This window comes from Fomitiporia mediterranea (genome assembly GCF_000271605.1).
Source record: "Fomitiporia mediterranea MF3/22 unplaced genomic scaffold FOMMEscaffold_4, whole genome shotgun sequence".
Classification (NCBI taxonomy): domain Eukaryota; kingdom Fungi; phylum Basidiomycota; class Agaricomycetes; order Hymenochaetales; family Hymenochaetaceae; genus Fomitiporia; species Fomitiporia mediterranea.
Genome location: NW_006760389.1, coordinates 4,325,746 through 4,352,547, shown reverse-complemented (window position 1 = coordinate 4,352,547; position 26,802 = coordinate 4,325,746). Strand labels below are relative to the sequence as shown.

General features: G+C 45.8%; 9 protein-coding genes across 9 annotated transcripts; 6 read left to right on the top strand and 3 right to left on the bottom strand.

The window, feature by feature from the left end:
• The first annotated feature begins 204 nt into the window (after positions 1 to 204).
• Positions 205 to 1,010, top strand: FOMMEDRAFT_18883 (uncharacterized protein). The gene is made up of 2 exons (XM_007265003.1): positions 205 to 438; positions 500 to 1,010. Exon 2 carries the CDS (start codon positions 750 to 752, stop codon positions 954 to 956), a length of 207 nt encoding a protein of 68 aa, XP_007265065.1. The 5' UTR covers positions 205 to 438; positions 500 to 749; the 3' UTR covers positions 957 to 1,010.
• On the top strand, positions 1,007 to 1,897 carry FOMMEDRAFT_139746 (uncharacterized protein). Its single transcript, XM_007265002.1, has 2 exons — positions 1,007 to 1,200; positions 1,259 to 1,897. The coding sequence occupies exons 1-2, from the start codon at positions 1,071 to 1,073 to the stop codon at positions 1,708 to 1,710; spliced, it is 582 nt and encodes a 193-aa protein (XP_007265064.1). The 5' UTR covers positions 1,007 to 1,070; the 3' UTR covers positions 1,711 to 1,897.
• Positions 1,898 to 1,927: 30 nt separating this feature from the next.
• Positions 1,928 to 6,915, bottom strand: FOMMEDRAFT_166873 (glycoside hydrolase family 38 protein; the record flags this gene model as incomplete). The annotated part of the gene is made up of 23 exons (XM_007265001.1): positions 1,928 to 2,591; positions 2,663 to 2,897; positions 2,957 to 3,081; positions 3,145 to 3,225; positions 3,278 to 3,299; positions 3,351 to 3,481; positions 3,535 to 3,611; positions 3,667 to 3,766; positions 3,822 to 4,174; positions 4,224 to 4,242; positions 4,300 to 4,308; positions 4,361 to 4,457; positions 4,515 to 4,567; positions 4,618 to 4,645; positions 4,712 to 4,861; positions 4,929 to 5,012; positions 5,073 to 5,135; positions 5,198 to 5,235; positions 5,313 to 5,560; positions 5,638 to 5,790; positions 5,846 to 6,268; positions 6,331 to 6,412; positions 6,465 to 6,915. 23 exons carry the CDS (start codon positions 6,913 to 6,915, stop codon positions 2,164 to 2,166), a joined length of 3,450 nt encoding a protein of 1,149 aa, XP_007265063.1. The 3' UTR covers positions 1,928 to 2,163.
• A 740-nt stretch (positions 6,916 to 7,655) lies between these two features.
• Positions 7,656 to 10,514, bottom strand: FOMMEDRAFT_18880 (uncharacterized protein). The gene is made up of 13 exons (XM_007265000.1): positions 10,278 to 10,514; positions 10,113 to 10,185; positions 9,851 to 10,048; positions 9,738 to 9,790; positions 9,381 to 9,679; positions 9,183 to 9,323; positions 8,753 to 9,123; positions 8,424 to 8,699; positions 8,221 to 8,365; positions 8,083 to 8,160; positions 7,958 to 7,992; positions 7,871 to 7,888; positions 7,656 to 7,811 (listed from the first exon to the last, which is right to left on the bottom strand). Exons 1-13 carry the CDS (start codon positions 10,427 to 10,429, stop codon positions 7,737 to 7,739), a joined length of 1,914 nt encoding a protein of 637 aa, XP_007265062.1. The 5' UTR covers positions 10,430 to 10,514; the 3' UTR covers positions 7,656 to 7,736.
• Positions 10,515 to 10,992: 478 nt separating this feature from the next.
• Positions 10,993 to 15,111, bottom strand: FOMMEDRAFT_145794 (uncharacterized protein). The gene is made up of 4 exons (XM_007264999.1): positions 14,961 to 15,111; positions 14,808 to 14,903; positions 14,108 to 14,755; positions 10,993 to 14,053 (listed from the first exon to the last, which is right to left on the bottom strand). The coding sequence occupies exons 3-4, from the start codon at positions 14,739 to 14,741 to the stop codon at positions 11,364 to 11,366; spliced, it is 3,324 nt and encodes a 1,107-aa protein (XP_007265061.1). The 5' UTR covers positions 14,742 to 14,755; positions 14,808 to 14,903; positions 14,961 to 15,111; the 3' UTR covers positions 10,993 to 11,363.
• Positions 15,112 to 15,841: 730 nt separating this feature from the next.
• Positions 15,842 to 17,818, top strand: FOMMEDRAFT_154510 (uncharacterized protein; the record flags this gene model as incomplete). Its single annotated transcript, XM_007264998.1, has 5 exons — positions 15,842 to 15,918; positions 16,001 to 16,053; positions 16,132 to 16,388; positions 16,449 to 17,265; positions 17,721 to 17,818. 5 exons carry the CDS (start codon positions 15,842 to 15,844, stop codon positions 17,816 to 17,818), a joined length of 1,302 nt encoding a protein of 433 aa, XP_007265060.1.
• Positions 17,819 to 18,557: 739 nt separating this feature from the next.
• On the top strand, positions 18,558 to 19,822 carry FOMMEDRAFT_154509 (uncharacterized protein; the record flags this gene model as incomplete). The annotated part of the gene is made up of 3 exons (XM_007264997.1): positions 18,558 to 19,250; positions 19,611 to 19,671; positions 19,725 to 19,822. The coding sequence occupies 3 exons, from the start codon at positions 18,558 to 18,560 to the stop codon at positions 19,820 to 19,822; spliced, it is 852 nt and encodes a 283-aa protein (XP_007265059.1).
• Positions 19,823 to 22,375: 2,553 nt separating this feature from the next.
• On the top strand, positions 22,376 to 23,384 carry FOMMEDRAFT_105517 (NAD-binding protein; the record flags this gene model as incomplete). Its single annotated transcript, XM_007264996.1, has 4 exons — positions 22,376 to 22,420; positions 22,478 to 22,831; positions 22,900 to 23,097; positions 23,151 to 23,384. 4 exons carry the CDS (start codon positions 22,376 to 22,378, stop codon positions 23,295 to 23,297), a joined length of 744 nt encoding a protein of 247 aa, XP_007265058.1. The 3' UTR covers positions 23,298 to 23,384.
• Positions 23,385 to 24,708: 1,324 nt separating this feature from the next.
• On the top strand, positions 24,709 to 24,930 carry FOMMEDRAFT_60298 (uncharacterized protein; the record flags this gene model as incomplete). The annotated part of the gene is made up of 1 exon (XM_007264995.1): positions 24,709 to 24,930. A coding segment is annotated over one exon (222 nt), but the record flags the coding sequence as incomplete, so codon positions are not given.
• Between the last annotated feature and the right edge of the window lie 1,872 nt (positions 24,931 to 26,802).

Below are 26,802 nucleotides of genomic sequence, written 5' to 3'. Positions count from 1 at the left end.
ATTAAAGCGAGTCCGATTCTCCGATCAGGTCAGGAATCCCGACAGAGCCTAAGTTGAACATGTGAAGACGGTTGCTATTGTTAGTTCCACACCGTCTTCCTTTTCATTCAAACACCTTATTTGATTGACCATCCCATTACATGCGCAGAAGTTTACATGACCCTGGAGTTTCCCGAACTGATCTCAAGCCCGCTGCTACCGTTTCTCAGAAGTAATCTTCTAGCTTCGCGCTTTGTAAAACGGCGCATTTTCCTCGCATGTTGAATTTCGTGCTTGAGATTCCTTGCCACATGAGACTCATTGAGACGCCCCGTGATGTCACCTGAAGCATACACGTTTCTAGAATCGAATCAGGCGGCCTGACTATAGTCCAGAGTGCCAATATTTGTGGTAATCTAGACGTCAATGACTCGGTGCCGCATCCTATTATCTCCAAGGGTAAGCTTACTGAGTCATATTGTCATGTACAGCGTTTAATATCGCGGCTTCTCGAATATAGTGCTTTTGGTGTGACCACTCTATTTGGAAATACATCAGGCGGCGTCTTTCAATGATATCCTAGACAGTCTATTCCTGTGTGAATACGAGAAGACCCTTTGATGTTACGCGACTTTGGTTATTCTCACTACGTATACTGAACTGTGGCCGAGACCATCACTTGATTGGAAACCTTTGCTTCGCCAACATTCAATCTGGTACTACTACACGAGATGGGAACGTGAAATATACGAATTCGGGACTCGGATACGATGGGAATGGATGCGAGCCAAGATGGGTATCCTTCTGTCCAACTTCGTTTCTTCCGTCGGGCGTTTCATGGCGTCACCCATGAGAACGCCTCCCGCTCCCATCGTGTGTATGTGTATATTTCGGAACCTATGACCACTATTACTCGAACTCTCCAGAAGAGACTTGAATTCAGTATAAAGTCGTCCGACTTGAGTTATTGCTCTTAACACCTGGAGTGCACGACCTCGATTGCCTGCGTTCCCGCTTTACACCTTATACCCTCCCACAAACCCTTGACTTCATTATAACACGAATTCTTGATTCGTCGCTGTTGCAGCAAAATGGTCGGTCGTGACTCCTACGTTCCTCATCGTCGAGCCCTTTATGCTCTCCTCTGGATGATCTCCGTCGCGGAGCTTGGCATCACTGGCTTCCGCATTAACTTTACACGCAAGAATCTCCATTTTCATGGTCAGTCAGCTCCTCATCCGTACATATTAAAGTCTATATCGACATGAACTTCACCTAGACCCGATCGTCGCCGAGTTACTCGTCGTCTCAATCCTCACCATCATCTGGGCACCTCTAACCCTCCTCTTCCATCGTTCCGCTCTAAATAGAGCAGGCGGCACTTCTACATCCCGGTTCGGTGGCTTCGGCTTCCTGCACGGCGAAACGACAGGCAACTTCGTCATCTGGATAATGTGGTTCATCGGCGCAGCCATCGCAACACACAACTGGCCTACACGCGCCATCGCTGGACCAGGTAAACAGGGTCGTATTCTGATCGTCATTGTTGCTCTTGCGTGGGTTGCGTTTGGTCTTTTGACGCTTGCGAAGGTGGGAGCGATGATGGAGTATAGTGCGAGGAACGCTCTTGGGGGTAGTGCTGGATATTCGAATGGGTATGGAAGGGAGAAGGCTGCGCCTGCTAATGCAGGTGCTGGTAATGCAGGAACTGCGCCAGCCGCGAGTGTCTAAACTGGCTTTATTTTCCCTTTTTTTCCGACCAACATAAGTGCTTCGTTCCGTGCTGTATCCTTTTCACCTCCCTGTTCTGTCTCTATTCATTAGAGTATCTTGTTAATTATTCCAACTGTGGTTGACGACCCTCTTGTATTTGTATTCTAAGCCTCCTCGACGTTGAAGATTTACGATCGTTATATTTTTTTTCGCACTGAAAATGCTCTCCCACTGTGAGAAGTCATAGCATAGTATTTAAAGTTTGTGCTCGATACAGAGTCCTATATACATGTTACATTGCAAAGTAAACATAGCAACAGTTCGAGTCAATCAGTCCTTGTAAACTTTTAGCTTAGAGGCTAATTCAGTGCTCCTTCCGCATAAAAGGGCTTGGGAAAATGGGATGAAAGTTCAACACAACCGGATAAACCCTCAACCTTTATAAAGATATATGGGCTTACTCTCGGTCCATCACTTGGGCACACCTACTTCACCAAGGACAAGTTTCACAGTCTTCACCTCAAACCCGCGGAAGTCCAACTTAATCTCAACGTCCTTCGCGTCATCCCCTCCATTTCCATCATCCTCATTCGCACGGAACACCGACAATTCTTTAAGCTCGTCCTCGAGAATGTTCGTCTCGTACGCCTTGACGACTGGGAAAGCACCAAAGACGCGGAGGAATGCTTGCGCGTGGCCTCCGAGTGCTTCGTATATACGTAGAATGATCGTCTTGGGTTTCTTTGTTGTTGACGTGGTGGAAGAGGCGGTGCCGAAGAGATCGTCCTCCCCTCGTTTTACTGTCTCGAGAATGACGTTTGGTGCGCCGCGGATACTGAAAGGCGGTTTTTGAAGGATCGAAGTTGATTTTGTCAGTGTTTCTGTTTGGGTGTAGCGAACTGTAATATCATTCATCATCCGTCAGCTTCGAAACAGATGGAAATATAGACGTTTATTTTAAATGCCTTACCGAGTAAAGGTGAGTTGAACAGATACGCAGCCTGCACAACGTCTGACTGTAAGAAATGTCCAACGTGCGGAAGTACAGCCCACGAGAAATCATGTTCTCCTTGGTCCTGTTCGGCGTCTGGCGCAGTAGCTCCACGAAGGAGCGAGATACGCAAGATGTTCCCGATACACGAGAATCCGTATTTCGATTCCGAGAGGATAGCCACTCCGTATCCGTATTCACTCAGGTCGGCGTACTGTTGGAAATACCATCAGATGAGGATTTTGCCGGTATAGAGTGAAGATAGGTACGCACTTTGTGACCGCACACTTCGAACTTCGCAGCATCCCAAGTCGTGTTTTTGTGTGTTGGACGCTGAACCCATCCGAATTGCGACTCGTACGTCGCAGTGTCCGAGTGGATGTTCAAAGGCAACTCGACTTAATCGCGGAAAAGAATAGTGAATCTGCTGTGTAAATCGACATTATAGTAGGACTACCTACACTTAAGGAACTGGTGCCGTTCATGCCAATCGACATGGGCATCAAAGCGGAAGTACGGGCGAGAGCTCGGAGAAACGGAAGCTAAAAGCGCTCTCTGTTAGCTTTGATGAAATGAAGCAAGATAATAGTCTACCAGGGATAGCATCAAGTGAGATCTAAAACACAAATGAGTACCAGAACACGTTAATGTGACCAGAGAAACCTACAGTCACGATCGCCGTACTCTTCCCGATCTTCACAGTTGCTTCCACAGCAGCCCTGAGAGGTCCTCTTGCAACGACCTTCACGTCCGAGAACTTCAGAGGTGTCCGTTTCTCAAGGTGGTGGATCTCAACATCTACAAACTTATTCAGCGAAGGAACTCTCTTTGCGATGAATGAAAACTCTCACCCCATGCATCCCAGTAGTTCGGTCGGTCTTCAAAGATGACCATACCTCCGGACTCGCCTTCAAATATGAGTTCGCGCCTTGGTGACCTTATTTAATATGAGAGTATCATTTGCAGAGTTGGAGAGCACATACCCAATCTGCTTGTCGACGAGACTTGTAATACGACCATCACTAATTGTCAACTCAACAAATGCGTTTCGTAGAACGAAGTCGCCATTGGCTCTCGTAGACACTAACCAAAAAAATATGAATCAATACAAATGTGATTTGAATAATATTGTGCATACCGGAAGCAGCGTTACAATCTGTAGGGAACCCGCAAGGCGTAACAACACTCTGTCCATTCTGTGCAGCCACCAAAGCGAAGCCACTCTTTCCATCATCCGCGGTCTGCACAACAACATTCTTCAATTGTGAAGCTGCAGGACCCAGAAGCGGTACAGGAATGACGTCTAGACGGGGGAGGATCGTCGTATTGAAGGCGACGAGTGTTCCTGGTCCTGATGCTGATGACAATGCGTCCGAAGAAATAGGAACAGAGTGTGTTTGCAAGAGAGAGCCGATGGCATCGTCGATGAGCTCCCTTGCGCCCTTCCTGACCTCCGCGTAGTACTGCTCCGCGTCCTCATAAACCATGCCACTAGAAGGATGTTACCTAAGCCAAGCTAGTGGATACGGGTACCACTTACATGCTAGAACCCGGAAGGACTGGATTGGATTGGCCAGAAAATCAGCTTTAGCTAGAATGCATTAGAATATTCTCACCGTCATGGACTATAAAATAATAATTAGCCAGTATCACAACAAGGACAGACCAAAAACATACATTGACAAAGCAGAACTTTCTCCCATAACTCCTCAATTCGCTCTTTGGGATAATCATACTTCTTCAGCTGCAACACAGAAGCTAAAGTTGCCACAAGCTAATACAACTTCAGTCATCCTGATAAGTGAATAGTGAATAGAGCACGGAAACCAACCTCGACGTCCCGTAGCAGTATCTCCGACTCCCGATTTCCTTTCTTAATAGACCCTAAAAATACTCCTCAACAGCGTGCTGAAGCGAAATAGCAGCATACGAACCATGAGAAGTATACGTTCCGCGGTGGAACTACACATATGAAAACGTTAATCAGCTATGAGCCAGCAGATTAACTTGTCAATGTCAAATACTCACCTCGAGGTAAAGTTCACCATGCCACGCGGGCAACTTCTTCCCATGCGCAGTTTTCTTGTCAACATCACGGAAGAAATCTTCAATCGAATGGCCCATATTGACAACAGGGAGTTCGCGCGACTCGTTCGCTGCTGCTCGAATGCGTCGCAACTAAAAGCATTTTCCGCGTTCAATCAAGGACGAACAGAGGTTTTACAAAATGAAATGAAAAACGAACGTTCTCAAGCATCTTATTAAGCGGCCCTCCTCCACCATCTCCGTTTCCGAAAACGAGTAGAGCGGTGTTGTTTGACTCCAAATTCTGTCCAAAGAGAAAAAGATGTCAAGAAAATAAAGTATTCATGGAACGGGATGAGCTTACCTTGTGGTTCACAATGCCCCTACGAATGTCACCTACGGTTGCTTGTGCAGTATATGTGTCCACCTGTAATAGAACGTGTCAGAATTTGTAGTTAATGTGATACGATGAGATGGTATTAGACGTACTGGTGTCATGTGGCACAGTACTTGAGTCCCGTCAATTCCTATACCGCAGGTCAACAGCGCATCAGTGAGAATTCTGAACGATTGGTACATAGAACAGCGAACGAAACGAACTTACCAACCCAATTAAACGTCGAATGTGGGAAAACATTAACATTATTCCAACTCAACTTCTGCGTAAAGAAGTACTTCATTCCCGCACTCCTTATAATTTGCGGGTACGCGCCCGTTAACCCAAAAGAATCAGGTAACCACGCAGTCTCACAGCGGACACCGAATCGTGACTCGAAGTATCTCTGACCGAAGAGGAATTGTCGGATGAGGCCTTCTCCGGAGGGCATGTTCCCGTCGTTCTCTACCCATGATCTATTTTCATTTCGTTTCGTTCAGGATAGGATATTCAGTATGTCTTCTGAGGGAATGCGGGAAAGTAATTTACTTACCCACCGACTATGTGGAATTGTCCGCTTTTGATTTTTGCTTTGACGTTCTCGAATGCCTTTGGGTATAACTGTTCGAGCCACTTGTATTGCTGTGCCGAAGACGCTGCGAATCGGTGCTCCGGGTAACGGTTCATGAGGTCGACCTGGGTTGACCTGGTCAAGAATGAGTTAGCAGTGAGTAACATCAGTAATGCAGGGGTGAACTGACCAGCTACGAGCAACCTTTTGCTGCGTAACACGGAACGGCCAGAGCCATGCACTATCAATATGACAATGCCCAATCCCCCAAATATCCACCGAGTTTGTATCACCCTTATAAATATCCGCTCCCTTCGCCTGCCAGTCCTTTCCAAGGACGTCTTCCGCTACTTTCCGCGCACGCGAAATGCTAGCCGGATCGCCCGTGTCAAACGCATTCATAATGGCGTTTGCAGTCACGACAGCTTTGTTCTGAAGCGCTGTGTTTCCGAGCAAGGTGTCTGCTATTTCGCGTAAGGTCGTGAAGTCCCAGAGAAGGCGCCAGGCTTCTTCGTTTGGTACGACCAGGTCGGCGCTTGCTAGTGTGAAGTAGCGGTTCATGTCCGGAGGAGCGATAGTGTCACCGCCAGTTGGTACTCCAAACATTCCATTGCTGCAAGCATAAAGAGGTATCAGAACGAGGGAAACTATAGATTATCACGGTATGAAGCTGACCAGCTGCTTTCAATTACTATTTCATATACGCCTGCTTTCCGTGCTTTAGGTGGAATTATGTGGTCAACACGCCTATCTCCCCCTAGGTACTAACGTTAGTATTAAGTAAATCAAATCGTTGTATTATACCTCACCGTGGCCTCCCGTGATTCCTTGCAGTGGTGTGCCATCCGTAGAGAACACCATAGCCTCGCATCCCGGGTCGAATTCAAACTGCACACGCTCGTATTGTTCCCAGTAAGATGGTATATGCAGCGTCACCTTCCACCAATGGTTCGTCCACGACGGACCAAATGCATCTCCCTTCTTTGCAGGTCGGAACGTCTGCTTCATAGCTTCCTCGAAACTCGGTTTCGTCAAACCCGGGGCACTCCATACTTGCAGTTTCACATTCTCTGAGCCGTCCAAGCGGTGAGTGAAGAGGACAGAGGACAAGTTAACGTCTGAGAAGTGACCGCCTGTGAATTGGGAGAGACGATCCTTTGTGAGGTTCTTAATCCATTTTGCACCAGGACCAAGGTTGAGCTCCGGATAGGAATGTTCTGATGGGCGAGAATGATTATGGCCGTGATGACACCCAGACATACTCAGAAAATTAGTACAAGAGTCTGTCTTGTACGTGCAAATGTAACCGTGTCAACGAGAGAGTAGCAGATGGTATGATGCAACGGTCAGGTGATCGTCCCACGATCGTCAATCCTTTTATCTTGCCGATAGCATGTCCTCCTCTTACTGCAGCACATATTATATTCCGGATTGACCCCTAGTATTTATGCCACAACTTTGATCCGCCATGAAAACGTGTCATGAACCCGTAACTCCTTGCTTCGTCGTGTCCGGGTACATGGCAACCACTAACCTCTGACAGTATCAAGCATCGTGGCACATACGGCAGCTTTTAATTATCACAAGTTAGTTTAATGATCGACCCATATGTGCAGGTGCAACTTACAGTTCAAGTTACTTCTTAACATAGGATATATACTAAAGCTGTTATACGTTCCGATAGAGCTTTTAATTTAGATGAATAGTGTCGCATCATAAGTCTAAATGCGATCGAAAGCAAGCACCTAGGTTAAGAATACCCCATCCACCGGACTAAAACACTTATGCACTGATTCAAAAACAATGTCAGGATGTTATGAAGCTCACCAGAAGGGGCAATATCTTCAAAGAGCCCAAGAGGACCTCTCCAGTCTGGCATTTTGCTGTTCTCATTTAGACGGTCTCTTAATTGGTGCAGACATTGCCTATGTCTATGATGAGTTTTACACATATTATTATTACTTGTAGTCCACTGTTACTAATGGCAAATGTTATGAATGCAATTTGAATGCAACTGAATAACTCCACATAAATATGTCAATTATTCATACATTATACATCCCTACACGTAGATCCCGCTATCAACTCCGCACATCCAACTTACTTTGGTGATCCAACGCCTCTAAAACAGCTGTCGTCCGCAAAATCAATGTGCTCTACGAACAACATCAACAATTCGCATGTACTCTAAGAAAAAAACCGAGAATCTACTTACCTGCATACTATACTTTCCCTTCCGAAAACGCTTTATTAAGTCGAGATGTTTGAAGAAATTAAATTTCATCTGGGGAAGAGAGCTTACTTTTCTAGTCGTCGGGTCTGTTTCTAATGGCTTGCCTGTTTTCGCAAACAAGTCGTCAGTCAGTCATATTATCTATCACTATATGTGCGCGTGTGAATGGAGATACAGAAAACGAATTGTCTCACCAGATAAAACGAGTTCAAGATGATACCGCGCTTGCTCGAAATCTTTCATACAAAGGAAGAGTCGCCCGAGTTCGTAATCTTGTATGAATCAGAACGCACTATTACAATTGCCGATTAAAACTGTTGGGATAGACGTACGAGCATTGTAGAGTATATAATGATCAAGATGGATCTTCGATCCATTCTCGATGACCCATTTCAGCGAGCTTAACGCTTTGTTCTCTGCTTCCTTCCGTGCAGAGGGAGTGATCTCATCGTCTGAGGAAATGACAGCGTCCTTATCCTGTCAAAACTACTTTTCAGCTCTCTTTTGTCATCGAGCAATTAACTAAGAGACGTACAGGATAAGCGTAAAATCGCCAGCATACACCCCTTAATAAATGGGCAAGGCAAAAGTCATCCCAATAGCCCAACCCATTCCCGAGATATAAGCTCTCCTTTCGCTCGAACTTCGATATTCCTTCAATGGCTTTGTCTACGTCAGGGATCATCCTTTCTAAAAGGACATCTCGTGGTGCATGGTCAATCGCCAAGAACATGTATGCAAGCTCAAGAGCGGGGAGGAGTAGCCTGTTTCCTTGGGATTTGAACTTGCGTGCCTTCCGGGCGACGAATTTCTATTTAAAATATCAGTACGAGGTAGCAACGTGTCTTAAAGGATAAGGCATACCTCGATTGGGATTGACTTTCCAGCTATCTTATGTACGACTCCCGGAATCCTCTCCAACAACACCCCAGCTTCCCTCTTCCTCTCCCTCCCTTCCTCTCCATCAACACCCATCTGCAAAAGACACGACGCTACACCATATATATAACATGCCTTACTCCACGTCGCTTCTTTCTCCAACGCGCGCCATTGTATTAGTGCAGCAGGTACGTCCCAAAGACTCATATAAGCCATTGCGAGCTCCCAGAACGAGACATAATGCAAGCTGTGATATTGGGCTTGTACGGAAAGCGCACGGTTGTGAGATGAGAGCGCGACAGAAGGTTGGGAGCGGAGGATTGCGAGGCGGCCTTGTGCGAAGAGAAAGAATACACCTTTAGGATGAATTACTTTAAATGAATTTTTTGGTGTCGAGTGATGTGATACGACACACCATTTGGAAATCGCTTCAAGTTCCAGTCGAGGATGGTCTGTGCCATCTCGAGGTCAACTCCGCGGTACGTCACGCTGGACACGACCAGGTGGAAACATAGAAGGCATATATCCACGAGCGGTCTTCTTATCCCCTCTTCTTCTGCAACGCATAATTAGGACAATCCAACAATTGCACTATAAGTAATCCACCACTTACCGCTACTAACTCGCGGTTCCTTCTCCCCCTTCACCCATCCGCCAGTCTTCATAAGTAACTTCAACCCCACCTCTCGATTTCCTTTATATCCGAATATCTCTGCGACAGCAAGAAGTCTCTCAGGCATCAAACTGAGTATGAGGTTCGAAGCTCCGACACCGAGCTCAACCCCCGAACGGAAGTCTTTGTCTATTGATTTATCCTCCGGTCCGTCTCCCCGCGCGCGAGCTTCGGCGTCGGCGCTTTCTAGGTACTTTCCGAGTTGTAGGTAGATGTTGATCATGGTTCTGAAGTTTAGCCTTTGTTTCATAGGAGTTAGGATGATGCGAGGTTGTTTATGAGATAGCGAGGACTCACGCTTCAGTTAAGAAGCTCAACCAACTCCCGGAGCAGACGACACCAAGCAGAGCCTATATAAATCCATATCATTAAGTTAAACCACCGCATGACAGAATGAACTTGTGACGAGCCTTTGCAAACAACGTTTCCGCATACAACAGCTCCGCATGTCTCTGTACGGGAGTCATATTCCTAATAGCAGAAACACCTGTAACAGACGTCTCCCACACAAGTCCCACTATTCGCGAAACAAGCGGAGGTGCAGGTGCACGATGTTGGTACGCCAGGCTATTCCCGTGCTTGACTTGTTTACTGGCTTCTTGTAAATCCTACCAGACAAAAAGAAATTTTTAGATCGATACAGATGTTAATGAAAGATAGTTATGTACTCGCCTCGTCCTCGTAGGACATTAACGCCTTCAGACATTGAATCAAACAGTATCCAGACGTAATGTACAATCTTTCCCTAAACCAACAACAACAACAACAAATTAAACATAAGTCCATAACAGCCCGTAAATGAAATTGAAAACGCAATCAGCAAGCAAATGTACTTACCTCCGTGGATCCAATTCAATACAATACCGCTCCGACTCAACCATATTAGAGTTAAGGAATAAATATTCAGCATGTTTGATCGCTGGGAGGTCGTCGAGCGCCTTCTCTGGGGAGTACGAGCGTGCACTTGTGAGTTTTTGTGCAGGTTTCATGATGATTACGAGCGGTTGACGTGTATGAGAAGAATGTGTACAGCGAAAGGTTGCAGATGGGGATATCTCGGTAGGCGTAAATTTTGCTGCCCTTAGTACAGTAAGCCTTGCAACTAGACGGTTTAAGTATTCATATGCAGTCTATCGCAGGCCCAGAAACAATGCAAGAGGTCAAGAGAGCAACAAGACCGTAAACAATTTCAAAAAAGCGGAGTATATCGGAGCAAAATAAGCAACAGATGTAAGCAAAGCAAAGAGAGATATCAGACAATACAAGGTAGGTAGTCAATGCAGCCGAGACGGATAGAAGGGAGGGAGCTTCACCACCAGGATGAAGGCCTTCAACGAGTCCACGATCAGGGGTAATTACAAGTGCAGCTCGCAACAAGATTGTCAATCAAGGCAAGAGATACGCGCGACGCGTCAATTGATGAATGCAACCGTGGTAAACAACTGCTCCGTTGCTATTTCGGAGCCGAACTAATAGTATCGAGTCGCAATGATCGTACATGATATTCGCCAAATTGTATTCACAATCTAGCACCAAATAGAGTGTTCCCGGCAGCAATAATATGATATATCTATATTACATTGACAACAAGAGAAAAAGAGACTCAGAAAATCCACCCTATATCAAAACATGCGGCGCGCTAGATAGTAGATACTCCATAACAAAAGCAAAGTCAGAAGCAAGGAATGTAAGAGAGAAAGACGGACGGACGGAAAGGAAAGTAACGCGAATAAATGAAAAATAACAGAACATCAGAAGCACCCAAGCGTACTGAGATTAGATCCATAAAGTCAAGCAGGCAGGTGTAGGCAAGAGGCAAGAGGTAATGATGGATGGCAAGGTAAGTACAAGGAAAAATAACGTCAGCAGGATAAATTACACAAAACCAATTAGCAAACGCAGCAAACAGTAAGTCCCTCTCAATTAATCCGAGTCCGTAACACTAAAATCAATACTCTTCAAATCACATAAATGCCTCTCATGCTCAGGTTTAAGCTGCAAACTCTTCGGCGACCCAGGCATCGAAGAAAGCATCGACATCTCAATAGACGAAAGTGACAACTTCGTTGTATGCCGGCTCTGGTTCTGATTCTTTTCGGTGGAAGTTGAGGATGACATTGGCATAGGTTTGTTAACGTTAAGCGTAGGTGAAGGGGGTGGTGAGCCAGCGGAAGAAGGGTAAGTGTTAGATTGTTGTAGGAGTGCGAGGCCTCCGGATGGGTTAGCGCCATTGTCATTTCCGTCGTCGTGTAGAAGCATTGACATGTTACTCGGCATGGTAGGGAATATGGACGAAACCGTACTAGCGCGCGTACGCGATCTGTGCTCACGCGATTGCAATGCCATAAAATCAGGAGATAAAAAAGCATCTGCGTCACGAGCCGTGTCTTGTGCCTCGGTACTATCGTCGTCCGTCGCGAGAGAAGCTATGGAAGCCTGTCTCAACGCATGGATCCTTTGTGAGGGACTTGTCCGAGGGCCAGAACGCTGATGGCTCAATAGCCCACGAGCGAATGAATTTGGCACGGAAGGATGGATAGCAATACGTCGCGCATCTTCTAATTGGTCGACAACATCTGCAAGCTGCTCTTCAAGGTCGTGTATCCGACCTTGTAATTGGAAATTCTCTTCTCTCAGCGTCTTCGACGTCCGCTGAGAATCAGCCAACGCAGAAAGCAGTGCTTCCGTCTCCACAGCATGCTTTTCTCTCAACAAAGAGAGCGTTGACTCCAGATGAGCAGCCTGGTACTGTTGGTGTGGAGAACCACACGACAACGACGTAGCAGTCGACGACGAGAAAGCCGTCCTCGTATTACTCGACGTCGTCGTGGTAGCGGTGACAGGACTCTCACCTCGCGCAGTGGCAAGCTCAGCCATCGTCAAAGTGCGAGACGCAGAACGTCGACTCGTCCCAGCAGATGACAAGTACTCGTGTTCCGAGTACGCGGTGCGTGAAGTGTATGAAGATAAACCCGAGCTCGTACCCGCACTCCCACTTGGTGGTGGCGGCCCACCACCTAGGCGGTAATCGCGTTCAGTACTTGCCCGCGAAGGTGCCAAACGCATTCGAGACTCGGAACGCGGAGGTATCGGAGGCGCTCGGTAGTCTCTCGTTGGATTCGTGTTCTCGTCTAGCAAACCCGCTGCAGCAAACGCACGAGCAGTCCGTGGGCCCATCCAATCGGGAACATTACGGGCCTGAACTCGAGCGTCATGTGAGGCACTCATGCTACGCTTTCGGCTTCGTTGAGGTATCGGCGGTGCACCGCGACCAATCGTGCTTAATGCCGTTGCGGGTCGTTCAACGGAGTCTGTAATCAAGACGCGCCGAGTACGATTCGACAATCCAAGAGAGGTGGCGGAACGTGTGTGCGAACTTGGAGTGTACAGACCAGTCGATAGCTCGTCTCTTTCGTGTGATCCACGGATGTACGGCCGAGCCCCATCAGAGGAGATACGGCCAGTCTGCCCAATGTTTGCAGTGCTAGGACGAGAAGGCGTCGCATATAGTCGCGTAACAGGTGCACGATACCTAGTCGTCTCAGTCGATGCAAGAGGTCTTGACAGAGCCGAGTTCGATCGTCCCAAAGTAGGTCGCCGCACTGTCTCAGTGAGATCATCTAGGGACGTTCGAGATGACATGAAATCGGTATGGGGTGTGGGAGAAAGGTGCGGCTGGCGGACGTTTTGGTGCATAGGTGTTCTTTCCAAAGACCTTCTGCGCGTGCGGTCGGCAAGCGGAAGTGAATCGGAGGAAAGTGCCAAGGATGACGGACGAGATCTGCGGACAGGAGAAGATTGTAGACCGACGGTTCGCCGACGCGAATCCACAGAAGTTCGACGAGAAGAAGCCGCAGAAGGCCAGAGATCCTCCGCGTCCACACTCACACGCTTCTTAGGTTCTTCGGGCTCTGGTGATGGCTCTGGTGATGGCTCTGGTGACGAATGCATTGGCGGTGGAGGCTCTACGGAGTCCACTACTGCAGCAATCGCCGCCGATGCAGCGTTTCGGGTCCGCGTTAGTTGGTTTGCTGGACTTAAGAGAGCAGCAAGATCCGGGTCAAGTGCTGTCAAGTTGAAGCTGACTTGTTCGCTTTCTTGATCACATTCTGCCATATTAAGTTGGTCATCGGACTTCGATGTCAGTGGCACTGAAGTGGGTGGCGATGGCTCTTCAGCCGGAGAAGATAAAGTCATAGGCGATGCGGAATATGAAGAAGGTGAGGGCGATGAACGGCCGTTCAGATCGGGGTCTGGCACCTGTAAATGTAGCGCTTGACGAAAGTCATTTATGCCGGCTTCCCACGAAGCACTAAGGTCTGCAGTTGCTGTAGTGATGTCCATGTCTTTCGCGTGCATGATTGATAGATCATTATCGTCTTGCGTAAGTTGCGCGAGTATGGGCGAGTTTGTTTGGCCGTCCAGGCCATCCCTCCCCTTCGCCTTCGGTTGTTCTTCACGCACCTCCTCTTTGATAATCCTTGGAGGCGGAGAACCGTGCGACATAGACAAGTTTGACAACTCCGATTCAAGAATGGTCGATAGTTCGCCACCTGATCGGACCGTTCCAAAGTCTTCTCGTGACGAGCTTTTTTGGTGCATGTTCAGCACGACTATAATGCAGAATTTAGTTATATTTTGTTTCATATACAAATATATTTACTTACCATTTGGAGGAGCTTTCTTGAACGGATCATCCGACAAGAACAGCCCATGACGAGCAACGTTAGATTTGGTCGTAGTAGCTGAGGGTGGAGCAATGCTTATCACAGGCGGTTGTTGTGGACCAGAGTCCTCTGAGCGAGAGCGATTCATGGATGGCAGGTCAGGGAGTATCTTTTCTTTGGTTATGTGAAGAGAGGTACGGCGTCCGACCGTCAAGAATCCCTGCTTCGATACGCTCGGCGTTCCAGCCGGTGAAGGAATTGATGAGCTGCTCCTTCGATGCTTGAGATCACTAGGTGGGTTCGACGTAGGTTGTGGTTTCGTCAGTTTGCGAGTGGAAGCTGCGTTGCTATTCGCTTTGGAGCCAAAGGGAAGCATGTTTCTCAGAGAACGAAACTTGGGGATGGTCGGGTTGCTTGTGGGTTGTGCAGGTCCTTTTACGCTCGGCCGAGACGATAAAGAGGAGGAGCTTGAGCCACTCGGTGGCATTCGTGGGGATGGTAGTCGAGAGGACTGAGATAGAGAAACATTGCTTCGCGACGCTGTCGTTTTGCGTGACGCTGAGGATGACGCGACGGGAGTATACGAAACGGAGAGCATATCAGTGGATATGCGCCGGAATCCGTGCTCGTCCATCGTTACGAGTTTTTCTGCGCCTCACATGAATGCTTTTGGTGAATGGACAAAGCCGAGATCACGTACGAGGTTTCCCAAGTCTTCGGACTCAACCTAGCTGGATGAGGACAGGCTAGCCTGTCGTATCTCCCTTGGCCGTCTAATTCCGGAATGATGCTCTAACTGGAACGTTTTCGTTAGACGCCTTGCTATCTTTCGTATAGTGCAAAGTACACAAACGGGATGAGCCTTTCCAACCAGTCCGGGGGAAGACGCGTTCAAAGCTGCAGCACGGAACGCATTTGAGGTGGCCTTTTGGAACGAGTGGTGCGTCTAGAGAAAGGTGTGTTTAAAAGACAGACGGTGCGCACAGACAGGCGCTGCGCTAGACGAGGTAGTGAGCCAGACAAGGGGCAAGAGCCAGCACGGGACTTTTCTCTCAAGTTCGGACATGTCCATATTTGGTATAGCAGATATTCATAATTAAAGCACGTGCAGTGGCACTTTTCTCCCGCGACGGCGCATCACTCTTTCTCTGACTGTAATCTCAATCGATTATTCGCATTTTCCATGGTGTACTGTACCCTTTATGCCGGCGTTACTCAACGTACCGGCCGTTGACCGCTGTAAACTATCCTGCCCTCTAATTACTCGCAAGGCCATCTAAACTCCGTTCAACCGTTGATCCACAGACAAAGCTCCGCCTCAGTACAGCACTATTTCAGTATCCTTTCCGTTAGACTACGCTTCGGAGATGACACTGTGCACGACGCCACTGCTCTCAGGACTTGTACGCCGCCACTTCGTCCGCAAGCCGCCACAAGTCTACTTTCGACACTATCAACGGCTGTAGCCGCTGTACGTCAATGCATTCCCAGCTTGGTGTGAAGTGCTTGCACGGCCGTTCGCTGGGAACAGAAGCAGTGAGCCTGAGGACTAGCTTCTCCAGAAGATTGCTGGTTTGAGCATGATTTTTACTAGGCAACCTTCCTGGGCAAAGCTCTAGCTTATACATATTCAATCCCTGTACATGCCTTACTTGAGACATACACTCATCTTGCTTTCAGAATAGTCTCCTTTGACTTTAACCTGTTGTTGTAGGGTCGACTTGGTGCATCACTATGAGTGTCAACATCCAGCATGAGTGGAGACAAGTTCCTCCAGGTCCCTACACGAGTGCGACGTGGATTTACATGACGTAAATATTTGGTAATTGAGCACCTGTGGTGCAATACGATCCCCTACTTACGATTTCATCTGTTGCACTTTGCTGCTCACAGACGTGCTATGATCTACATGCTTGACCTTGGAGCTGCAGCGTACTACCCTTCTAGTTGCACCTATTCTTAGTACCCACAGCCAGCCATTCAGCTTTATTCAGGGAAACCACGTCCTACATAATTTATTGCAGGCTACAGACAAGCCTCACACATGCAGAATAGCAAAATCGCTCAGATCTCAGAAGGAGATGACTCACAGCATGAATCTGGAGAGCATGTCTTAGAGTCTTCAAAGAGGCCGACTTCAACAGGTCCTAGATCTGTGTGCCCGTTTTCTGCTATGGGCGAGCTTACTCGAGGATCCGAGCCGCAATATCAGTTTTTCGCCACTGAAACCGAGAAATTCCATGCGGAAATAAATGAGCCTTACGCGGCGAGAATACCAAACGTAAGTGTCTCATGTCATTTTGGCTTTCCCATTCTCTCACGCTGAAGAGGAATTGAACAGGACAATATTCACGAGCATAGCGATCCATACAGCGAGAACAGCAAAAATATAAACACACATTCGAGTCCTTCGACTCCGAGTGCACTACTTACATCATATATGCATAGACGATCATCCACAACCACTGGCAAGCGGCGCTCCAGCATAAAGGAGCCAGAAGACTTGGGAACCGAGATGGACTCTCTTCACTCATTTGCTATTCCCACTTACGGAGACTTTCTATCCACTCGAGTCAATGTTCACTTTGGACGCTCACCAAATCCTTGTACACTGTTGTTTGACAGTGGGTCTGGGCGAACATGGGTAAACAAAGCTGTCTATAAGGAAATGACGCAGAGTGAAGGCAGACGGCTCGGAATTCGGGTTCAAATCAGGTATGATTGGCCAGGGCAAAGTGATGATATCTGTGGATGGTTATATGAGAATTCCATTTGGTTCGGCCCTGGGAACCCAGTTGTCGAGAGGTTCGTATTTGCAGTTGTTGATGAACTTGACCAGCCACTAGTCACCCAATTAAGATTGCAGAAGAATATTGTTGGCATGCTTGGTTTTCAACTGGCAAAAGACCCCTTCCGCGTAAACAAAAGTGTACCAGCACCATCTGTATCTTATTTGCTCATGAAGAAGCTAGCTCCGCACCTCCCTAGTATTAGTATTGATTTCAGAATGCCCGAACAAGCAGCATATCAATCTGTTGACATTAGAAGAATAGAGGTGCCTGGTTGCGTTCGAATTGGTGATCCTGAGGGCAATCCACTGGGTCGTCGGAATTGGAATTGGAATTGGCACAATGCATCTAAACTAGAAACGAGTGCTGGTATATCACTTGTCTTATCCACAATAGTCTATTATTCAAATGTAATGTCGAGGCAATGTGTAACGAAAACAGACACTGGAGCGCGCTGGATTTACTTTCCAAAACAAGAGCTCAATGCCTACATTCAGGAAAATAATAAAAGATCGAAAATACTGCACTACGATGAATCGTACAAGTTATTTTATTTAGAAAGGGAAAATTTGAGAGAACTTAGAACCATAACGTTTATGTTCAACGAAAAAATACGTCAGATACCGAAAGAAGGATTAATTATGCCACAAAGTCTACTTGAGAAATATTTTGGCGGAGGGAAGAAAAACATGCTGTACCTCACACTTCAGGAATCAAGGAAAACTGCAAAGCCTACAGGAACGCCGATGATAATTTTAGGACATGTCTGGAGTAAGTAATGGAACAGTCATTCACATCAGTTTAGTATTTAACACTTTCATCAGTTACTCGATATGATATTGTCTTCGACTTTGCTAGATCGAGGATTGGTCTTGCAGAGGTTGAAGGGAAAACCGACTATGTATGGGATGAGTTACATTAAGCTGAAGAAATTAAATAGAGTGTCAAAGTAAATGAAACAATAGGCTCCACAAGTATAGCTCATTATAAAAAAGTTAAATCTATTATTTTTCAGATGTGAAAGACAGCCTCTGCTTAGATTGAGTGGAATACTTTTGACGTAATTACTCTGTAATTGGCTACTATGCATTACAGTACAGTACAAATATCACCTTCTTTACTTCCTTCCATCAAAAGGCACTTTGCTGCACCACGAGTCTGTACTACTCTCCTGGTTTGCATCACACTTTTATCCCTGTAGTTTCATCTGCTCTCCAATACACACAGTCAGTAATTTAGCCTCATTCAAAATAGCTACATTCTATACAATTTATAATAATAAGTGACACACAAGCCTCAAAATGCAGAACAAAAATATTGTTCAAGGTTTGGAGGAAGAGGCCTCAAGGTATGTATCAACAGGGGACGTCTCAGGATGTACAGGGAAGCAATATTTCGCAAGCTCTCAAGGATCCGAAGTACAGTATCCTTTCTGTGCTAGTATCAATGAAACTGAGGGGAACAAGGTGATAATAACAACACCTGGTATAGCGAAAATAGTTGAAGTAAGTATCTCTCATGCCTAAATATGCCGAGGCACTCTTACACTGAAGAGGACACTTTTACAGGACAATACAAAGAAGCAAGACAATTTTCAACACAGAGGGAACAGTAAAGGCAACAACACTGATTCAACTCCAAGTCCTCTGTTTACATCATACATGCACAGACGATCATCTGTGGCCACTGGCAAGCGCTCGAGAGCAAAGGAACCAAAAGACTCGGGAACTGAGATGGAGACTCTGAAGTCATTTAATATTCCTGCTTATGGAGACTTTCTCTACACACGAGTCGATGTTCATTTTGGAAACTCGCCGAAGCCTTGTACACTGCTGTTTGACACAGGTGCTGGATTTACGTGGATAAACAAAGAACTCTATGAGACAACCACCCCTAGTGTTGGCAGAAGGCTTAGAATAACGGTCAAAATAAAGTATGAATTTGCCACGGAAGAGGACGATATCATTGGCGAGTTATATGAGAACTCAATCTGGTTTGGCCATGGCAATCCGGTCAATAAGAAGTTCGTATTCGCGGTTGTTGATGAACTGAATCAGCCGTTAGTTTCCAAACTGAAATGGCAGAGAAATATTCTCGGTATTCTTGGGTTTCAACCAGGAGAAAAACCTTTCTTCAAACAGACAAGTATAGAAGCGCCATCAGCATCCTATATGCTCTTAAACAAGCCTACTTTATATGCTCCGATTATGAGTATTGACTTCAGAATGCCTAAACAAAAAGCATATCAATCTGTTAGTATTAGCAAAATAGCAGCGCCCGGTCATATTCGCATTGGCGAAGTCGAGAGTAATGCGTTAGATCATCGTCATTGGATTTGGCACAATGCAACTAAGGTAGAAACTCCTTCTGGTACTAAACTTCTCTTGCCTACAATTTTTTATTATACGTGTGGGGGCACATATGTTATCTCAGAGGAGTACATGGCAAAGATAGATACTGGAGCACGCTGGATCTACCTTCCAAGGCAGGAGATGAATCAATACATTCAGGCAAATAATAAGATACTGCAATACGATGATTCATTGATGTTGTACTATATGTCAAAAGAAAACTTGAAATACCTGAAAGAAATAACATTTATATTAAATGGAACAAAGTATCATTTGTCCAAAGAAGCATTAATAATACCACAAGGGCTGCTTGAAAAATATTTTGGCAGAGGGGAAAAAAACCAATTATATCTCATCATTCAGCTATCAAGGTCAAAACTGGCAACTACAAAGAAACCAATGATAATTTTGGGGCATGTCTGGAGTAAGTCGTGTATTTATCATGTCGGCTGGTCTCGCACCTAACGCCTTCAACAGTCACGCGCTACGACATTGTCTTTGACTATGGTGGATCGAGGATCGGTCTTGCAGAGGCTGAAGGAAAAACTGACTATACGTGGGATGAACTGCATTGAAGCTGAAAATATTAAAATATAATCTCGATAAAGTAGATGTATATCTGATTATCGCATAGATTTAGATGCCAGCCTGTTGAGCCTGTCCGAGAAAAGCCTATATCTGCTAAACTAAGTAGACTAGTGTTTTCACAACTTTGGAAGAAGGTAACTTAAAAAAATTTCTTTGTCGATTTGTCCGATACTCCGGTTCCATTGAGCTTATACCATTGTTATTACAATGCAACTAAGGTGCAGTATCAATTGACTATGGATACATCTCGAACAAATTTACCTAGCAATGGCACCATGTAGTTGAGACATCTTTCATTATTGCTGTTCAACGTCTGCAAAACACTGTCCACTGATTGGTACGTTAAATTTAAAACTTGAATTGCAAACTAATAGTAGATAGAAAGCGTATTCAGAACGCACTCCGTATACATTAGATGGAAGTGGAAGGCCGCTCAGTGAGCCTTGGTGCACACGGGCAAGATTGCGGACTTTCAATATCGACGGATCGGCGTTCTTTTTCAGTCACGTTTTAGACCTTTGCTCGTCTGCGACTGCCCTGCAAGTGGTGTAGAGAAATGTAGCTGCCTAATCAATCAAGGACACTTTGCTGCTTTGCTTCACAGTGACTCTCTCACTATATTCTGACCACTCGCACGTTTCTCTCATTTAGTCTGAGTTTGTTGTGCACTATCCCAAGCAACCGTCCAAGTGTAATTGCTCTCGCTTGTTGAAAGAAGTCTGCTCAAGAAAGCCAGGCTTGCTATAACTATGCAAAGAGATATCTTAAATTCACAAATCCGGAATCGTACTCTGCAGTGCTCAGACAGAGCAGAGCCAGAGATTGGATATACAGAGCTGATCTCACGTTGTTCTTCCTCATGCCCTAAGTCAACATGCTTGCCTCCTGTCAATATGCAGGAAATTGAAGTACGGCATCAGCCTGTCACTACAAAGATTGATGAAAGTAATGCAATAACAAGGACTCATACTGCTCAAGGTGAGATGAACAGAAATGTTCGTCAAACATCAAGTGCTCTACTTTCATCATACATGCAAAGGCATTCATCAGCAGGCACTGGCAAGCGGTCTAGCACAAAGGAAACCAGTGAAATCGAGATGGATTTTCTTCGATTATACACTATTCCCACACATGGGAATTTTATTTGCACAAACACCAACGTTTACTTTGGAAACTCCGAGCAACCTTGTGTGTTAGCGTTTGACACAGGATCCGAATGCACTTGGATAAACAAAGAACTTTATGAAGCAACAGTCAGTAATAAAGGTATAAATCTTGGAATTCATGTCAGGCGCCAGTATGTAGGAGTGGAAGGAGGTATAATCGGAGAATTATTTGAAAATTCAATCTCGTTTGGCTCTGAAGACACAACTATTGAAAACTTTAAATTCGCCGTTGTAGACGAAACGAACCAGCCAGCGGTTCTCAAGCTATAGCGCTTGGGAATATTAGGTATTATTGGCTTTAAACCAGTAGCAAATATTGTTTGCAGTCATGTGAAGATAGTGGTACCGTCGGTATCCTATTTATTACTGCAGAAGAAAGCCGCACTTGCTCGTATTATTAGCATTGATCTCAGAATGCCTCAACAATCATACCAACATATCAGGTGTAAAGATACCCCGGCTTCAGGTCAAATTCATATTGGAGGGTTTAAGCGTCCTGTGTTGGATCAGCACAATCTGTGCTGGTTCAAGGCAGAGAGAATTGAATCTGGCCACGGCAAATTGTTTGCTATGCCTATCAGAGTTGCATTTGCATCCCACGGCTCAGAAGAAGTCTCTGCACAATACATGGCAGTGATAGATACCGGATCAACATGGATATATTTTCCAGAGTCTGTGATGCAGAGCTACATCGAATCAAACAATTCGACTGATAAAGTCGTACGTTATGATGGATCAATAAAGTTCAACTATATGCACACAAGGAAATTTAAAAACCTGGTAGATATGGTCCTCAAGTTAGACGAAGGAGAACTCCGCGTACCAAAAGAAGCGCTGGTGATACCATCCGATGTGTTCGGGAACTATTTTAGTAGAGTAAAGAGAGACACATTGTATCTCACTCTTCAGAAATCAAGAGCAAAGATGAAACCATCACAGATGCCCATTTTAATTTTAGGACACGTTTGGAGTAAGTAGATTTTTTTTATTACAAAACTTATTTTCTTACCCTGTCACCTACTTGCTCAAACAGTAACAAGGTACAATATAGTCTTCGACGAAACAGAGTCGAGGATCGGACTTGAAGAGGTTAAAGGAAAGACTGATTATACTTGGGATGTACTACATCAAAGCTAGTGGAGTCAAGCAGAATATCGTAGCTAACAAATTGTAAAATGTTTTTTTATCTGTATTTTGATGATGAAACTTGTCTGCAATAAGTTAGAACGTGCACGTCAGACTGTATCTGTTACGAGCAGCGGCTGCGCAATTACTTTTTAACAATATTCATCAATATTCATGACAAAGGCACGTGATACTGTCGTCATAATTATACGACGTTGTTCTGGCACTTCAGATCCCCTTGCTTTCAGCATGCCAGGTGTATTAAACATTGCAATCGTCGGAGGTCACGGAAATGTACGAAAGATGTCGTTTCTCTTTACTCAAAAATAGGACTAACCGTTCAATTTATAGGTTTCCATGCGGCTCGCCCGCCTTCTAAGTGCTAGAACAAACACCCAAGTTCTCTCAATATTCCGTAACCCTGAGCATACCAAGGAAGTATCGGAGACCGGGGCTTTACCACTCGTTCTCTCTCTAGAGGACGACCCCGCGGAGAAGATTGCTGAGGCATTCGAAAAGAAGGACATTGTGTATTTCTCTGCAGGCGCTGGTGGCAAAGGAGGCCCCGAAAGGACACGCAAAGTGGATTATGAAGGTGCATTGAAAGTGTTCGACGCGATTGAGCTCATCAGAGGAGCAAAGCCGCGCCTCATCATGGTGTCTGCCATTGACGTCAGGGATCCCAACGTAATTCCCGCGCATTATGTGCGTGTATTTTCTTATTATTACATAATTCAATGCCACAACTACCGTTCTTCTATTAAAATTTGAAGGATGAAGAGGACAAAGCTATATCCGAGAGAATGAGGAACGTGATGCCCGCATATATTCAGGCGAAGTATGACGCGGACAAGAACCTCGTTCAGCGTACTGCTTTCAATTGGACTATTCTGCGTCCTGGGGGACTTTCAAATGAGCCCGGCACTGGTAAGGCATCTATCGGCAGAACTCATCTGAAAAATCCTATTTCTGTCAGTTCGCGTTTTCACTACTCAGTTGCGACCGAGATTGACTCTAGTAATAGAGAGACGATGTCGCGTATACTTTAGCACTCCTTGCCGACCGTCCCGACGCGGCTAGACTCGGAATCGACCTTGTTGGCGGTGAAGACAAGATTGAAGAAGCGCTTGATGCATTCATAAAGAAGGGGGAATCTGACTTCTTAGGGTGAATTGGTTGGAAGTTGAAATAATTTCAGATTGTGGAAATAATAGAGAAGGGAAAGACGTTGATGTACAATGGAAGCAATGTGAACAATAATATTATTCACTTGAAAGACTACCTGGAAGTTACCGTTTAGTGCCTGGCATCAAAGCTTGAGCGCCGAAAATTTAAATGAATACTTACTATTAATATTATCACTGGCAGCACCTGTGATCAATGTTTCGAAACGTGGCGAATGGTCAGTTTTGAATTACTTAAGAGGCTTAGTGATGGCATATGTTGACCCAGAATCGGGGCCCGCTCCTACTGTTGTCATGCAGTGTGTCTTCTCGGTCAGAGGTGGATAAAGTTAATATGTCTAAATTAGTGGTATGCACAGCCTCAAACTACAAATTTAAATGCTTAAGAAAAAACTAACACATGGATCTCTAGCGTCTGCACCTTGGCTCTCGGCTGAATCCTCACATCATGCATGTCCATGGACTGTTCTTTCGGAGTACGCGCCCAAGATACGCATCAAAAGTAAATCGGAGACTTATATTGCTCATGGTCTTCTTGCCTGAAGCGCTGCCACTGTTGTGTAGAACGTTCCAACCTAGGAGTTCTTAGATCAGTCATATCAGAATGCCTCAAACACCACGGATATTGAAAAGAAGATCGGGTAAATGTTATGAATAGATACAGGCAACACGAGTTGTTCTCGTGTATTTTTTAGTCCCTCTGGTTCGGTGGCACGCTGGATACACCCTCCATCTGAAAGCTTTCTATCTGGAAAGGGTCGATAATTTCAAGTCGTATCTAACGACTTCCATTATATCTGATGAGGATCAGAAGGTTTTAAGCAAGGATGCAAACGCTTGTACAGGCATTATTGGCGGTTCCTCAGCGCTGTGGTATACCTTTCCGTTGTCAACTCCTCGGACCAGCATGCAGTCGGACATATGCGCTAACCCCAGTAAAGGTAGTCTAAGTACAACAGATAGGGAAGGAGGCAAACCCAAGCGATGACCTATCTGTCGACTAATCGGATAATTGTATGCGATGTGAAGGTGAGCACGGCGTCGCTAATTTGCGCCCCTGATTTACTTACGTAGCCGCCGACAGTCCGGCGAGAAACACGCCGTCTATCATGGATGATTCCGGTTTAGCTTCAAGGTTCTAAAAGTGAATATAAGAGACGCTTGCGCCAGCATCGGTGCAGCCTCACTCCCCACCAAGTTCTCATACCTTGACCTAGAGTCGAGGAGTTGCTACTAGGAAGACATGGCCTGTGAGAATGCGAACGAATACATGTTCCACGAAGTCCGCAAAGGCGTCTTCGAACGGAATTGCTACGCATTGGAAGAGTACGTGGCTATGATGGAGTAAGTGAACGCCATCCAAATCTTCTGCGTTGATCGTATTAAGTATCCTATAGGGAGTACTGTGATGGTTTTGGTCACCTTACCATGTCGACATCTGTTTCTCTCCCGTCGGCCCCGAGTCGTGAAGTTCTTGAAGAGAAAGTCAAGGCAGCATGGACTGCGTTCCGGCACTTCACGCCAAACATCGCGTGCAAGGTTTTTAGGCGTTCTGAAGGGGACAAACGCTTTGCGTTTCGCTACATTGTACCACAGACAAAGGAAGATGTAGCGGCATGGGTTAACGAAACGGTCTTCTTCAATGCCGAGTCGCCAGACAAGAAGGCGCTGTACGACAAGCACTGTGAGCTCAAACACGGTCGCTGGTGGAGGAGCTCGGAAGATCATTATGCTGTTGAGCTACATGTTTCGCCGCTGGGTAGTGATTGGCACGTCAGGTGAGCGCGATATGTACGCACGTATGGTTGTAAGAGCAAGGCAAGTTGATGCAAAAATCCAGCTTGATATTTTCGCATAATAGCATCGACGGGCGCAACTCTTTTGCGATGACGGAATTGTTCCTCGAGTTCTTGAAGCGTGAAATGGAAGGTGGAGCAAGACCCAACGAGACGTCGGATTGGGGTTCAGAGGTCATAAGACTTCAAAATCCTGCGTCATTCATAGCATCCATTGCGGAGAGTGGCCAGCCTCCCGATATCACGCTCCCAAGCTCCAAGCCTAAGGAAGGTGAAGACGCCGCCGCTTCACCCATTGTAAGCGTCTCCATCCTCCGTGCCTTGTCGAAGTCTTGATCTTTCTTGTTTTCTTGCAGGTTCCATGGACATTTGCACCGCGACCAAACGGCGAAACGGGTGATGTAAGCCGTCTGGTCCGCTTTACTGAAGAAGCAACAACGAAACTTCGAGACCTCTGCCGAAAGAAAGGAAAGACGATTACGCAAGTCGTGACAGCGCTCACTGCTCTCGCACATACAGAGACAAGACTGAACCGCGCTGGTAAACAAGGACCGGAACGGTTTAACGAGGTTCTCGGCACGTATAAAGCAGCGACGCACTACCTCACGCCTATGAACGCTATCAACCATGTAAGTGACCGCCACCTGCAGTGATTGAATAACCAGGTTCTAAAGTCGCCATAGAGAGGAAAGTTGCCAGGTGGATATGATTCGTACCAGTCACCAAAAGGAGCACCACTTTGTTCTGCTGAGAGTGTCCCATTGACGTTCCCAATAAGAGGAATAAAGAGCTGTATCGAGATAGACGAGGAGAAACTCACTGCGTCTCGCATTGTTAATGAGCAAGAGTTCTGGGATGTCCTAGTTCCGGATGTCGCGAGTGCATGGAAAGCTGTAGATGTGAGTGACTTGTACTGACCCACCTGTCGTTATTTAATGAGTCTTTCAGCAATCACTTGAGAGCTATGCTACGCGTGAGGTAGCAACTCACTACGCCATCGAATCCTTTTCGCCACAGATATTCGACTTACCACTAATCCTTATATCTTCCATCGGAGACATGGGAAGACTCAATATACTCGCATCTTTACCTTCTTCCCAAGCCAAAACGAAAATTAGTCCAGACGAAAAACTGGTTCTCAACGATATCATATGCGGAGTCCGCGTACGGATACCGCCGACTATAAACCTCTTCTGGGAGTACCAAGGCCGTATGACATATCATTTCATGACTGGAGGTGACTATACGACAACAGAGCAGTTGGAGAGCCTGGCGAGGAACTTTGAGGAATGGACCAAAGCGATTGTCGTTTGACGTAATTCCAAAGTAATCAAGCTAGCGTAGTATATGTCCATATGATATATGGGAAATAGGCATTCAATGGTTCTTCAGTCTATTATATATTCGAGAGGTAAGGAGTTGGTACAGGGCGAGAAGTGACATAGAAGATCGGCGAGCGAGGGAGAAAAGTCGTCGAATCACGTGTTACTGTCATTTTCATAAATATTGTCACACGCGCGATTCGTGATTTTCGTCACACTAAGTACACTCAAATACAAAATCTATCATAACTCAACTAATACTTAACCAAATTACATGATCTAAGTTGTAAAAAATATACTTTTAAAGTGTCTTTCATATCCCAGAAAAATAAAGTAAAATGAGACAAATTTGAGTAAGATACAACACAATATGT

What these genes read in the sequence shown, in the direction of transcription:
- FOMMEDRAFT_18883 (XM_007265003.1), top strand. Translation starts at nt 750, where the DNA reads ATGGGAATGGATGCGAGCCAAGATGGGTATCCTTCTGTCCAACTTCGT.
- FOMMEDRAFT_139746 (XM_007265002.1), top strand. Translation starts at nt 1,071, where the DNA reads ATGGTCGGTCGTGACTCCTACGTTCCTCATCGTCGAGCCCTTTATGCT. An exon ending in CAAGAATCTCCATTTTCATG is followed by an intron (nt 1,201 to 1,258) that starts GTCAGTCAGCTC and finishes AACTTCACCTAG; the next exon opens with ACCCGATCGTCGCCGAGTTA.
- FOMMEDRAFT_18880 (XM_007265000.1), bottom strand. Translation starts at nt 10,429, where the DNA reads ATGAAACCTGCACAAAAACTCACAAGTGCACGCTCGTACTCCCCAGAG. An exon ending in ATTGAATTGGATCCACGGAG is followed by an intron (nt 10,186 to 10,277) that starts GTAAGTACATTT and finishes TTGTTGGTTTAG; the next exon opens with GGAAAGATTGTACATTACGT. An exon ending in CGGAAACGTTGTTTGCAAAG is followed by an intron (nt 9,791 to 9,850) that starts GCTCGTCACAAG and finishes GGATTTATATAG; the next exon opens with GCTCTGCTTGGTGTCGTCTG.
- FOMMEDRAFT_145794 (XM_007264999.1), bottom strand. Translation starts at nt 14,741, where the DNA reads ATGGACGAGCACGGATTCCGGCGCATATCCACTGATATGCTCTCCGTT. An exon ending in CAAGAAAGCTCCTCCAAATG is followed by an intron (nt 14,054 to 14,107) that starts GTAAGTAAATAT and finishes TCTGCATTATAG; the next exon opens with TCGTGCTGAACATGCACCAA.